This window comes from Cyprinus carpio, chromosome A17, assembly GCF_018340385.1.
Source record: "Cyprinus carpio isolate SPL01 chromosome A17, ASM1834038v1, whole genome shotgun sequence".
Taxonomy (NCBI): domain Eukaryota; kingdom Metazoa; phylum Chordata; class Actinopteri; order Cypriniformes; family Cyprinidae; genus Cyprinus; species Cyprinus carpio.
Genome location: NC_056588.1, coordinates 6,125,118 through 6,139,283, shown reverse-complemented (window position 1 = coordinate 6,139,283; position 14,166 = coordinate 6,125,118). Strand labels below are relative to the sequence as shown.

Below are 14,166 nucleotides of genomic sequence, written 5' to 3'. Positions count from 1 at the left end.
AAAAAATAGTCTCCTGTTTGGTCAAATTTCAAATGCACAAACAATTCTGTGGCTCACCCCTCATCCCGCTGCCCTCCTCATGGAATGTACTTCGGACAGCAGCGTGTTCGTCCAGGTGCTCGCTGCCTCCGCTGCCCGAGGACGCCACGCTGCTCTGAGGAGAGATGGGGGCGTGGTCGGGGGCCGGCCCGCGGGGACGCAGGTCCTCCTGGGAGAGCCATCCGTGCCCCAGAGGCTGGTTAGATCCGCCGCTCATCGGAGGGGTCAGAGACACTGAACGCCTCAGAGGACTGTGCTGCCCACCCGACAGGACTGCAAGAAAACCAACATGCGGCGTGCGTGAGATCAGACCACAGGGATCAGCACCGTTATATTTCAGGAAACTTCTCTCAAAAGCTTCACATTTACAAGCGACGATTAGTAGCTCTGTTGTCTCTAAGCAGACATAAGGGTGAACTTTTTAAAACATACTATTTTCTGTCTAGTCAGTGTGGACAATCAGGCGGTCGAGTAGTACAGGGTGGTCACACTAGACTTTAAGCATGCTAAATTATTTTGGACTGCAATGAATATGAGCAACAGGATATGATTTCATATTCCAGGGCTATTTTGAATAATAAACAATAATGAGTTCAAAATGTTATACCATCTATTCCATATTTGAGCATCACTGCATACTATGCATCTCTAATTTTAAATTGAAGAAATGTATTATAATAATCCATTAGTGATTATGATCCATTAACAAATTTATCACCGCTTTTGTCTTTGAGAATGAAATAACTGGAAAATTATTGCCAGATGATGGGACTATTTTAATATTAAATACAGTTAAAATAATATATTTTTACACTGGTGTTATTAACTATTAAAATATTTAATATTTTGAATGGACTTTTATTTATGTTTTCATTTTAATTTTTTGTCAATAACGTCTTTTGTAATTTCTATATGTTTTTAATTATATATTTGTATTTAGTTTTAATTTAGATTTATTTGAGTTTGTTTTACTCATTTTAGTACTTCAGATTAAGTGTTTTTTAGAAGAGTTTTTGTTTTTCAGAAGAATTTTAAATTTAGTTAAACTGTAACAGTAACAATGTTATAAGCTGCATGTTTTTTTGACTCGTTTGGGATCTGACGCCACTGTTCAAGCTGTATATTTTTGATTCACTAAAAAGAACAGACTCATAAGAGTCATTCGTTTGGGAATCAGACTATACTGCTAAAGCTCTACAGTGTGTTTTTGATTCACGACAAAGAACACAAAGAAGAAACACTCATTCAGTCTGAAATATTTAGAACCAGTTCTGAATAAAAGTTCCTGGTTCCAATACCTAGTGGCAGGTAAAATATGCGTTATTAAAATCAGACTCCATTTTCAAGTAGACTCACTTGAATTCTTAAACAACTTTCATGGCAAACAAGCACAACCCAATGTCAAACGCATTTAGATTCAGTCTGCACTAATTTGCTTTAGCCTGCACAACCCACACAAGTTTATTTGTTTCCACTAAGGGGGGAAAACCTGGCAAACCAAACAAGCTGCGAGTCTTTTCCATTGCACCTACTAAAAAGGTGAGCCTGTCTTCCTCTTCTGGAACATTCGACCCCGTTGCGGGTGAGGGGAGAGAGGAAACAAACAAAGAATGAGATGGAGAAGATATGTTATGGGCCGTGTGAAGAGCGTTCTCTCCTCCTATATGTGGCTGTTAATGTTTGGACTATGTATAGGTCTTCGCGGGCTGGTTTAAAATAGGTGCCCAGCTTACATTACAGTCCCCAAATATTAGCCATTTTCCCTAAATACAAACCCCCACAAAGGATACCTTACAAGGGAAGAGCTGGGATGGTATGTGGTGCTCAGTTGAGGAGGTGAGAGGGTATTTGTGAAAGAAAAAAAGAAAGAAGGACACAGGATGCTGTACTAATTCAATTTACAAATGTTCAATGGTGAGCATGTGGAAAAAATTTACAATGTTCAAAGATGTTCTTATATAGTGTGACATTTTATTCTTTGTCAAGGAGACAATCATGATTAAGGGCTTGTTGTAAAGAAGTAAATTTATTAAACCTGTTTCACTTTGTTGATCTGATACCGTAAATGGACCAAAATGAACTGACTGAATCCCTCATTATAACGTATTACTAATATACTGTATACATTTCATAATATTTTCTTTAGAGAAAACACACGATACCAGCTTGTTCATTGTTAACGTGTTAGGAGGCAGTTTTTTGGGCAAAGAATTTTATGCAGCCTTAGCTTACGATACAGAGGGTTACTCTAAATCATTTAACACAATAAGTCCAAGAGAACAACAGTATTTTGTCCAACGACCAGAAAGATAACATTTTTGAAGCCTACATTCTGGTGTTGCTGGAGAAGAGTTGTGAAACCAGTCCTTTGTGCTGTTAAGTACCCTAAGTAGTCAGAAATAAAGAGGATCTGGTGGAGCAGTGCTTTAAATGTGCCCTTATTTATATCCTCAGCTGTCTCCTTCATCAGAAAAAAAGACCCTTGCATTCTTAGCTGGAAATATCATGCTCTGACCACAGATATGTTCATTCTGAATATCTTTGTTATGCCCACAGCACGGCAGTGCCGCATGTACACATTTTTTCCTCTCGTTTCATGGGCTATCGTACTTCTGAATGCTCCTACATGTGAGAAATAAACTTGAAGTCATTAGTACAACATCTGAACTGTGCAGAAGGAAATGAGTGGGGATTTGAGAGGGTCACAATAATGTCAATGTTGAAAGAGTTGACATCTTGCTAGACTGGATCTGCGGCTGTTTTAATCTCACTTGCCAAAGACGAAATAGACAAAATAGCAGCTAGCTTATATGAAACACCTGTGGTTATAGACAGACTAAATGGGAGACAGACGGCATCCAATGTTAAGCTGAAAATGAAGAATAGTCCACTCACTTGTGTTGGTCCCACTGCCTGTACCTACAGCGTTGATAGTGGAGGGCACGGAGGATGATGGGTACAGTGAGAGGTGCCCGTTTTCGCAGCCCTGTTGCTGATGCTGCCAACTTCCCAGTCCAGAGTCCCTCGAGCCCTGCCACCCGTTGAGACGGCCATCCGACTCATAGCGCTGCTGGTGGGGATAGAGGTGTGGAGGCGCACGCTCAAGGGAATCTCCGGCTCCTCGGGCAGCCGCCCGCTCCTCCAGGTGGTTGAGCCAGAGGGCGAGGTTCCCCCGGTCCTCGAGGGAGGTTGCAGGGTGGATGAGGGCGTAGGACAGAAGCTGCCTGCTTTCCTCTAAGTGCCGACCAAGTTCAATGGTGTGGCCCAAGATCTTCGGCAGGAGACTCATGTACTCCACTTTGGCCTCGACGTTGCCCGGTTTAAGGAGAGGCAGGTGGGTCAGAACCAGAGAGATGACGCGTTCTTTCGACTCACTCTGCCACTGACTGATCACCACTGCAAAATAAAAAAAAGAATTCAAAGGTTAACAAAAGTTTACAGAAAAGATCATCTTAAAAATAAAATTAAATAACTTTCAAAGTTTTGCATATGTTTCTAGAAAGAACACCTTCAAAAAAAACAAACAAAAAAAAAAAAAAACATGGGAGAGATGTGGTTTATTGCATTGTACATGGGAAGTACACAGTGATATAGGTCTGGATGAAATAACATGAGCAAAGTCATCCCTGTTTTTACTCTTCCTTTACAATAACTGCTGCCTTTTAAGTATTTGGTGGGGACACTATTCATTACCAGGGTCACACAAACTATTGTAACATGCCTCAGAAATTAACTATAGGAACTATAGGTTCATTCTATTCAGTCAAATCAACCAAATGTCAGAACCTTCCCCAGCTCAAATTTTTATATTTTGCTAGTATTTTTTCTAAAGAAAGATAAACATGTATAGTGATGAAAGCAAAAATATTAAATATCATGGATGAATATTTACTGAGAAATCCACTACTTTGTTGAGATGGGTCAAAATGGCAATTTTCACCTGAGATTCAGAGCCAAATTACAAAGGGATAAAAATGACTTCAGAAAGATGGCAGCATCATGATGTTATTTTTACACAGAGACGGGTAGGTGCATTATGTGCTAATGATAATTTTCTCCAAAGTTTGGATGCCTGTAATTCAAGAAATATTAAATACATCTTAATGCCCTTTTAGATATTGGGTCTTATCAAGCTTTCCTTTTGGCATCTTCATTGTTAAGGCCCTTTATGCTTCAGTTACAGAGATATTGGAATTTCAATATGGCTCCAGTAGTGAATCGTTAAAATTGTACACATTTTCAGTGGTCAAAAACCACATGTGGGTCACTTTGCATAGATATGATATTTATTTTCTTTTAAAGAGGAATGTCTGAAGAATAAATTATAAACAAACTAAAAAAACAGCCAAATTCCCACAAACAAAACAACCTCATTTAACAAGTTTGCATGCTTGCAACAAAAATTATTTTTCCAAAGTTTGCATGCCTACATCTCAAGAAATATTAAAGATATCACAATGTGATTTTAGATGCTAGTTCTTAATAAACTTTTCTTTTGGAATCATCATTTTCAAGGCCCTATATCATTCAGTACCAGAGATATGGGGACCTCAAAGATGCTCCACATTCAGATTGTTGAATATTACCCATTTTTAGTGGTCAAAAACCAAATGTTGGTCAACTGTAATTTGGCTCTGAATCTCACGTGAAAATTGCCATTTTGACCCCCCTCTACAAATAGTGGATTACTTGGTAAATATTCATCCATGGCATTTCATATTTTGGCTTTCATCACAATACATGTTTATCTTTTTTCAGAAAAAAATATTAGTGAAATCAAATATTTCAGCCAGGAAGCTTTGGTTGAGTTGACACGGAATGACCCAATAGATACTTTGAGGTCACAGCAGAGGCTTTGTCTACCACTAATGATAATGAACTTCTGGCCACCTTCTGATCATGTCTATGACTCATTTATTCTCTGAGTCTGTCTTATAGGTCTAATGATACATGCTCATAATCTCATGAAAGCTATCAACAACATGTCCAGGTCACATTTCACCCCAAAATTAAGAGAAAACGATATTGTTTTCCTAAAGAAAATGCTAATTTTTAGGAACAGTTCTATATATATATATAAACATGCAAAAATAATTATATATTATTCAAATTATAAAATGTATACATCATTGTAATATGTTCTATACTGCCTTTAATGTTGACAATATTAAATTAAATAACTATATTAAATGTGTTAAAATAGTAAGCAGAAAAAGTAAAAATAAAGATGATGATCTGCACTCAAATACTCTATTACTTGCTTTTATTTAATAAATTCATGGGGATACAACAAAACCCTACAAAAATAACATCTAGATGCATTATGATAATGAAAAATTGCACTAAATTGTCAAAAAACTAAAAAGTGGCATTTCTTTTGATTTCATCATTAAATGTGACCATGAAATGTTTTCAGCAGTATGCAAATGCAGAGAATAATCATTACCATTAGACCAAGAGACATGTTTAGCACTTTAAAATGACAATGTTTACTAGCGTAATGAAACAGAATCATAAATGTTTCATCAGTGTGTGTATGAGTGGAGTAGAGATGTTTCAGCGATCCTCTGTCATGTTTAGCATGGAGCTATGCTTGTTTAGACCTCATACCAATGTCATGCTAAAGACAGACGCACAGACTTGAGGACGACTGTGGACTGATGATTAAGTGTCTCTCTGGGAGTCTTTTTCAGGCCCTTCCATTTTTACTGATGGGCCACTGGGATTCTAGAGGGCAAGCAGACAAACCCAGTTCACACCCCCTGATGATCCTTTATCCATGAGGCTATTCAAACCCACAACTTTTCAGTTACTTTTCGAGTTACTAAATCACCCAGACTTTAAATCAACATCCATTTAAATGAAAATTGGACTCTCAAACAGCTGATAAAAACATCCCTATAGTCCACAAGTAAGCATTACATCACGAATGGATGCGCTGCAGTGAATGGGTGCCATCAGAATGAGAGTCCAAACAGCTGATAAAAACATCCCTATAGTCCACAAGTATTTTTAACTTCAAACTGTTGCTTCAGCCTAAAATATGAGTCCTCTATCCATGATATTGCTTTCCACCATGAAAAATCAAAATAAGAATACAAAAACCACCACATCTCAATCAACAAAGAAAAATACCGTCTGAAAGGAACAGAGTTCACCCAAAAATGAAAATGGACTTTTTTCACTGGAGGAAAGCGTTATTATGGATTATCCAAGATGTATTATGAGTTTGTTTCTTGCAGCTTTTTTTTATCATTCTGATGTAGAAACAAAAATTATTGTGACATTTTTATCAGCTGTTTGGACTCTCATTCTGACGGCACCCATTCACTGCAGACAATCCATAACAAACAAATTAATGCAAAACAAAATTTCTCCAAATCTTTTCTGATGTAGAAACAAACTAAACCACATATAAACAAACCGAGAGTTAATTTAAATAACATACATTTTCATTTTTGGATGAAATACTCCTTTAAGGGGGTAACTGTTACAAGATGTGATGAAATATGTATGAGAAAGTTTCTGAAATCAAAACGAGATTAAAGCGCTTAGTCAGAAACACAAGAGAATTTTCATAAGTTACATCTAATGAGTGATGAGAGAAGGTTGTTCGTTCACCACTATGTGTCACCGCTCAGCTCAGTTCAGTTTGTGCTTTGCCAAAGGTTGTGATGAGTTTATCTGGTAATAAAGTCCTCATGACCCTCAGCAACACTCCTCTACTAAAATTAGAGCCCAGCATTCAACTTGGCCAGCGTCCTGCTCTACCTCAGCGGTTGCCAGCTCCTCTATGCCTCCCACACTCCTCCATCATTACGCAGTTCTTCTTCCTTCGCTCCACCCATCCAGCTGGATATAGAGGGAGTGCTGCTGCTAAAACAATGCAGCTTACTCATCTCAAGGATTCTGACTTCCTCTGCCACCATCCCCCCGTTCACTTCCTTCAGGATCCGAGATTCCAGAGAGACGTTGGACCTATTTTTCACACTATGCTTTTTCTATGTAGCTCATCGCTGAATCCTACATTTGACAATTTGCAAAAACATACTCACCAGATATTGCAAAACAATTAATCTCATGTGTCAGCCACACATGTAAATTAAAATTTTATATGAACCGTCTTGTGACTTGGCCAGCTGTAAAGTTCCAAAAAAGTACATTACTTATTCTATCGCATAGATAGATAATACATACAAATTCATATTTCATAGCTTAGCAGTCGAATCATAGACCCCCGAAGCTGGTGAAACTCTGTCTCTTCTTCTGTACCCAAAATCTCTCTGCTTCTTTTACTCTTCCTTTGACTTATCCACCAAAACCGCCCTCCTTTTACAGTATTTAAAGTATTTACAACTATTAACTAAAGCACTGGAATGAAAAAAGTTGGATGTGACTAAAAATAGAGGTAGAAAGAGACAGAAACGTAGTGAAAGCAGCATTCTGCAGAGAGACTGTGAATCACAGTTGATTCACAGCGGTCAGTCTGAGGAAATCCCTTCTTTAAGGCTTCACTGAGTCATTTTTAGACAGTAAAACAATGCGTTCTAGTGGACTCCACGTGGCACCCGCTCGCAGCGAGCAGAGCTTTCAAACATCCCTGTGTTCACCCATAATTTGTCATTTCTCCACCACTTCCACTTAACCTTCCGATTGGCTTAAAATAGAAGCTGTTCTTCAACTGCACATTGTTATGCACAAACTACTCCAGAGGAGTGAGGCCTGAGCAAATAACTGAGATACTATTCCTCCTGAGCCTCACTAAACAAATGACTTTATGAGTGAGTCAACTGATTGGTTCAAAACAAGTGACTGGCTAAATTCGGAATATCAAACCATCATTCTATTCCTACAATGTAAAGCTATAACAGAAAGAGTAAAAGTAGCACACTATGCTATTGTGAATTTATCACTGAATCATTCCTTAAACTAATTAATTCAAAATCACAGATTAATTCAGAAATGTAATTTTGAGTGAGTCACTAAATCAATAATTATTATTAGGCCTAATTAGCTCAGCTCTGTTAGTTTTGGTGAGATAAGTTCTTAATTTTAACTTTTATTTGGTTATATGGATTAAGTTGATTGATTAAAATTTTTAACTCTAAAATTTGTATGATTTTCATCTTTTTAACGTTGACTGTGAAGCAACTCGGTCAGCAATCATGTTGTTTAAAGGCACTATGTAAATAAAAATGTCCTTGACAATATAATTTCATTATAATTCCATATATATTATGTATACAGTATATATATACACACACACACATTTTACTATATCTTACTGAAGGTCTAGTGAAAACATGCCCACTTACACTAATGTTCAAAACTCAGGGGTCATTGATATTGTTCATGTTTTAAAAATAAGTCTCTCATGTTAAAAATACAGTAAAATACATAAAAACACAGTAATATTGTGAAATATTATTAAACAGGAACAAAAAAAAATTACTCTATTTATGAGTGAGTGATGAATATTCGATCAACTCATTCATTCAAAAACACTGATTTGTTCAGGAACCAACCAAGAGACTGGCTGAATTGGGGAATATCACACTATCATAGTTATCATATAATTTTTACATAAAAAGTTCTGTCAGAAATAGTAAGAGCAGAATGCAAGTCGCTGAATCATTTGTTAAACAGATTAATTAAAAAACACAGAACCATTTAAAAATAAAACAATCTTTTTTATGAGTCACTGAATCATTTATTCAACTGATTCGTTACTCGATATAAATTCTTTCTTTCTGATTATGTTACATATGAAGCAAATAATTGTGTTATGAATAGAACACAACCGTTCTTTTACATCGACAGACCTTTAACAAACAAACAAACAGAAACACAGGCAGGCATGCTGTTCACCAGACGGATGGTTGAACCCAAGCAGTGCACATTAGAGAACGTCCAGCCAACCGTACGCAGACAGATGTTTTCCCCTTTTAATCAGATGAACTTTGAGTCACTTTTAATGAGAGAACAAATATAAGCCCCCTGCAGGCCACTGTAACAACATCAGTGCACCTCTTGACCTGGATACACGCCTCGATAACACTCAACCCCCATCGTATGCCACCAGATGCTCCATTAACACCAGGGACACAATTGGTGGCTGATAAAAACACACGCACAGTCATATAAACAGTCACGCACATGCCCACGTCTGCATGGGAGGAGATGTGTTTGTCAGAGACATGATTCTCTCATGCTAAAAATAGGAAGGCCACAACACCGACTCCAAACACCAGTGGACTGGTGATAGCACCCTATTTATATGAGACCATCAGAGACTGCATCAGCTGAAGCACACACACCCTGTGTGCTGAGACACTGCTGCACACAGCAAGAAGGTCACCGAAAGACAAGGGATCAGAGGCTGCTTTGCGACCTCATTTTCACCTTTGTCCCTTACAAAAAGTAGTTACTGTGGTACCAGATAGTTATTCTATGTAACTTCTACATTTATATGGTATTTTTAAAATAATATTTCATATAAAAGCATTACATTTTTATATAAATCTATATTTTTAGATGCTGAAATTTTCTTACCACATTTAATCATCTTTTTGCCTTTTTGTTCATTTTAAATAGTCCTGTGGTGTGACAATTAAAAAAAAAAAATTATATATATACACATACATATATATATAAATAAATAAATATATATATATAAAATATTCCATGTAGCTTCAATTAATATGAGCTTATAAAAACTACATGAACAATTATGAAATAATGTGAAAATATAAATATATATTTAAATATACAAATATTTAAAACAAATTCAAAAATAACTTGAAAAGATAAAGCTCAAAACAAAAGTAAAAATTATTTAAAAAAATACCGTTAAAATAGTAATATTGTAAAATATTATTATAATTTAAATATGTATTTTAAAATATATATTTATAAATATAAAATATATATTTTATAATTTATTCCAGTGGTTCCAAAGCTAAATATTCAATAGCCATTATTACAGTCTTCCGATTTAATACTGGAAATCATTCTAATTCTGCTGATTTCCTCCTCACGAAACATTTCTTATTATTATTAACATTGAAAACAGTTGTGCCATTTATGTGAAATAAAAATCTTTTGCATTATATCATTTTTATGTTTTTAAATAAATAAATAAAATAAAATCTTTTGAATGGTAGTTTACCTACTAAGTTCTTGAGAAGCCCTGACATAGTGTTTTTTTTACAGTATTAAAAACAACATTATGGTAATAACATGGTGTCTCTTGGTAAAGTTCATAATGTGGCTGCATCCATGGTGATCCTGGCCTCAACTATTGTCCAACATTTCTCTTGTTAGCACAACAAACACAGCAAGGGTTGGTTTAGAATGGGATCATTCCTTTTTTATAGCTGTTGAGTCAACACAGTAAGGACACAACATGTTCCTGAGAGGATAATGCACCACTTTTAAATCTCTTGGGACGGAGACGGTGGACACACAACCTCAGCTCAGATAATGCCAATACGAACCAGACAGAGGAACCAGACACAACCAAACCTGCTGTATAACACATCAGAAGGTCTAAAAATGAGGTCTGTCTGTACTTTTTTCCACTTATGAGGGAAAAAAACAACACTGGAATTGGTCTGTGGACACAGTATGAACTTGCATCGAGAAGATTTTTCCAGGAGGGAAAGCGAGGAAAGGAAAAATGGCCTATTTGGAAAAAGTGGCTAGAGAGTGAGAAAAGAAAGAACGAGAGAGAGAGGGATGCCCCACCCATCCCTCTGGCTGCTTGCTCCAGCTCAGCAGTGTGGAATGTGCTGGCATACCACAGCTCCAACAGAAGAATGCACAGTTTCCGACTGGGGTGCGTTGCATCCGAAACGACGCTGGTTAGACACATACCTTCTTTTTGAGATCATCCCCCTCAACACTACTTCAGCAAACACTTCCTTAAACGGGCTCCCCAAGATCTAATGAACACAGCAGTGGGTGGAGAGAAATATGGAGCATCAATGATATGGAGAAAGGAAAGGGAAGGGAAGAGAAAGAAAGAAAGAAAGGAGAATTACCGTATGGCTAAACCAAACAGCATTCCACCTAATGACCAGTGGAAACACTTCCATGTGAAGGACAAAGCAGCACTGAAAAGATTCAGGAATAAGACAGTCCTGTGAGTGGGAAGCTGAAAGAAAAGCCTCAAATGACACTCCAAGAAGTAACTGAGGAATGAATGAAAAAATGACCCAATCGATGTGTGGTATACTGAAATGACACCCACGGGAGCGTGTGCGAAGCTCTGGAGAGGCTGACGTTTTTTAGTTGGCAGAGAAAGAGAGAGAAAGAAAGAGCGTAAAAAGCCCCTGTTGAACTTTAGTGGCCCCACCTTTCCTCAAGAGCAGCTTTAACAGGCAATGGCTCAGTCTACAGGTCTACAGGTCTACGCATGCCTGGACCCCACCAGCACCCTTTCTGGGCCTTACAGTGCACTTAAAGCTCAGCATGTTCAGAGAAATTCACTGATACCCCTTTCCAATTCCAAGATGAAGATGCCCATATAGCATCGTAGTCCCTGTTTACTAGTGTTATTTCTAGTTGAGGACAAAGAAAAGTGTATTAACTATATATATATATTATAATTTATCTTATCATGTTTTTAAAATGAATTAAAAATACCATTTAAGTAAATAAAATAAAACAAATTAAATAAATTAAATAAAAGTTGTCTTAAGTATCGCTTAAAAATTTTCAGTTATTTAAAAAAAGACATTATATTTATGTTTTTATAAATAATATTGTGTAATAGAAACTATTAAAATGTATGAAATATTAATTTTAATTATTTTCTGCATAGAATTTATTAAAATATTAAATATTAATATATAAATAAATACACACACAAAAAAAAATGACTGAAGTAAAATATTTAGTTTATTAAAATCTTATAAAATATAAAAAATGTATATGTGTGTGTGTGTGTGTGTATATATATATAAATACACACACACATGCATACATGAATCACTGTATATAATTAATTTTATATATACTTATGTATATAATTGCAAAAATCACACACACACACACACACACACACACACATATATATAAATGAAATGAATAAGGAAGTACAATATTTAATCAAATTATTATTAAATATTAAAAAGTATATATGTATATACATACACTGTATATAATGAAAAATTGTATATACAAATAATTATATACACACAAATACACATAAAGCTTCATTAATTAAGAAAATTAACATCCAAATTGTTTCTTAATCATTTTTGTTACAAATAACTTAAAATTGCAGCTTCGACAAAGACCATGATGGAGCATGTTTGTTTGCGGGCACGTTATGTTGTAACAGGCAGTTCTGTCATTATTCGGCTCTCAGGCCAGTTAAATTTGTGGAGGTTTGCCACACTACCAACTCTGGCACAAGCACCATTTTGTGGAATGATTGTCTGCCTCTGACTGTCTCAAAGGCCCTGACCTTCTGACTCCTACACAGACAGAGCTGCCCTCGGTCAGCTAAATTAATTACCCAGAGGCTGTACGCATGCAGCTTCAGCTCATCCGCCTCCTCAGTTCCTTTTTGCACACAATCACCAAATGTTACGTCTGCTGTAGAAATTAGAGAATGAGGTCGACAGTTCTAATTTTGGCTTGGCAAGCGCTTTGTGCTGAGAGTTTGTCTGTGCTGGAGCGTACACTTTCTTCCTCTCTTCCTTCGAGCCAGTGATATTTATGGCCACTAATTCTGTTCGACATTGGAAATAGCAGCACAGACTAACTATCCATTGAGCTCAGCTGGACAGACAACAAAGTGGGAAACACCTGCCTCTGTCAGTAGACACAGCAGTCACTGTGGCTCCGAGTCATCTGCTGCACGTCTCCATTGTTCAGTACGGATGATGAGCTCTCACTCTCAAACGCAGGAAGCTCGTCACGGCCCACATGTGAACCCATTCAAGACTGACCCCGAAGTGTTTTCTCTATCTGATCTTCTCTATCTGAACCCAGACGAGCTTTCAACCTGTACAAATGAGCTCTGCCATTTCCATCCTGATACAAATGCACTCTAGTGCAAAAACAGGTTTGGCCTGATCCTGAAAAAAGGTGATAATCTCTGAAACAACAACCACAAAAAATATGTCAACTATGAACAGTTCCTCCATAATTAAAATAATGAATAGCCTAGTCACTGCATTTTTCTTTAGATATGATGGATTATGATTGTTTTGCTGAAGAGTGCTAATATTTCACCTCATCAGCAGTAAGTGAGGAAACTCTGAGGCCTCAGGCTCCGGCCCCAAAAACCTGCTCCATTCATGCCCTCCAGACAAGACAACAACAGGCAGGAAGTGCCATTGTAACCTGACAACCGTAACAGCCATAAAAGCTGTCCTGGAATTGAACGGAAATTTAGTCTACCTGTGGAAGTCCAAGGTGTTGTGTGTATTTTACCACTTGTAATTCACTTTTTGACTTCACAATTAATTTGTGAATGAATTATTCCAAGTACAAATATTTAATGTAGCCTTAAGAATACATAACAGTATATATACAGTTTTTATTGAGAAGTAATTTAATTACAGACTACTTTAAAAAAATAACAATAATTTCAAAGTAGTACAAAGAAGAAAATTTGATGAATTTAGAATTTTTTTATTATGTTCACTGCAGCAATACAATTTTATCCTTAAATAAATTACTTAAAAATATTAAATTACTTGAAAAAAAATTTAATCTGTATCTTCTTATCACATTCTGGCTAATATTATAAACTAATAATTATTTTTGTTGCTGATGAACTGGCCTATATTAAAATGATAATGTACATTTTAAGTAAATTAAAAAAAAAACCTCTTTCATTTAAATGCTATAATTGAATTTAGGTATCACAACATTATAATGCAACAGTATGAAAAATGGACATTCATTTTGAGATTACATTATAACATTAATTACAGGAATAACAAGATTATGTTAAACAGTGTTATTAAAATAATTTGTGTTTTTTAAAGATTAACTTTTAGTGAATGATAGATGATGCTAAGGTAATATAAATAAAAGAAATGAGCTTGCACAATTAATACCATGTGTAAATATCCAATGTCGACCGATACCGATACATTTTAAAAAACA

General features: G+C 36.2%; 1 protein-coding gene across 2 annotated transcripts in view; it reads right to left on the bottom strand.

The window, feature by feature from the left end:
• LOC109078101 (protein Smaug homolog 1-like) overlaps nt 1-14,166 on the bottom strand; it is a 39,269-nt gene that overhangs the window by 11,529 nt on the left and 13,574 nt on the right. For both annotated transcript variants that reach the window (XM_042773712.1, XM_042773713.1), the window contains 2 exons: nt 2,935-3,435; nt 58-312 (listed from right to left, as the gene is read on the bottom strand). In XM_042773712.1, coding sequence (XP_042629646.1) covers nt 58-312; nt 2,935-3,435 — 756 coding nt within the window. The remainder of the gene's footprint in view (nt 1-57; nt 313-2,934; nt 3,436-14,166) is intronic.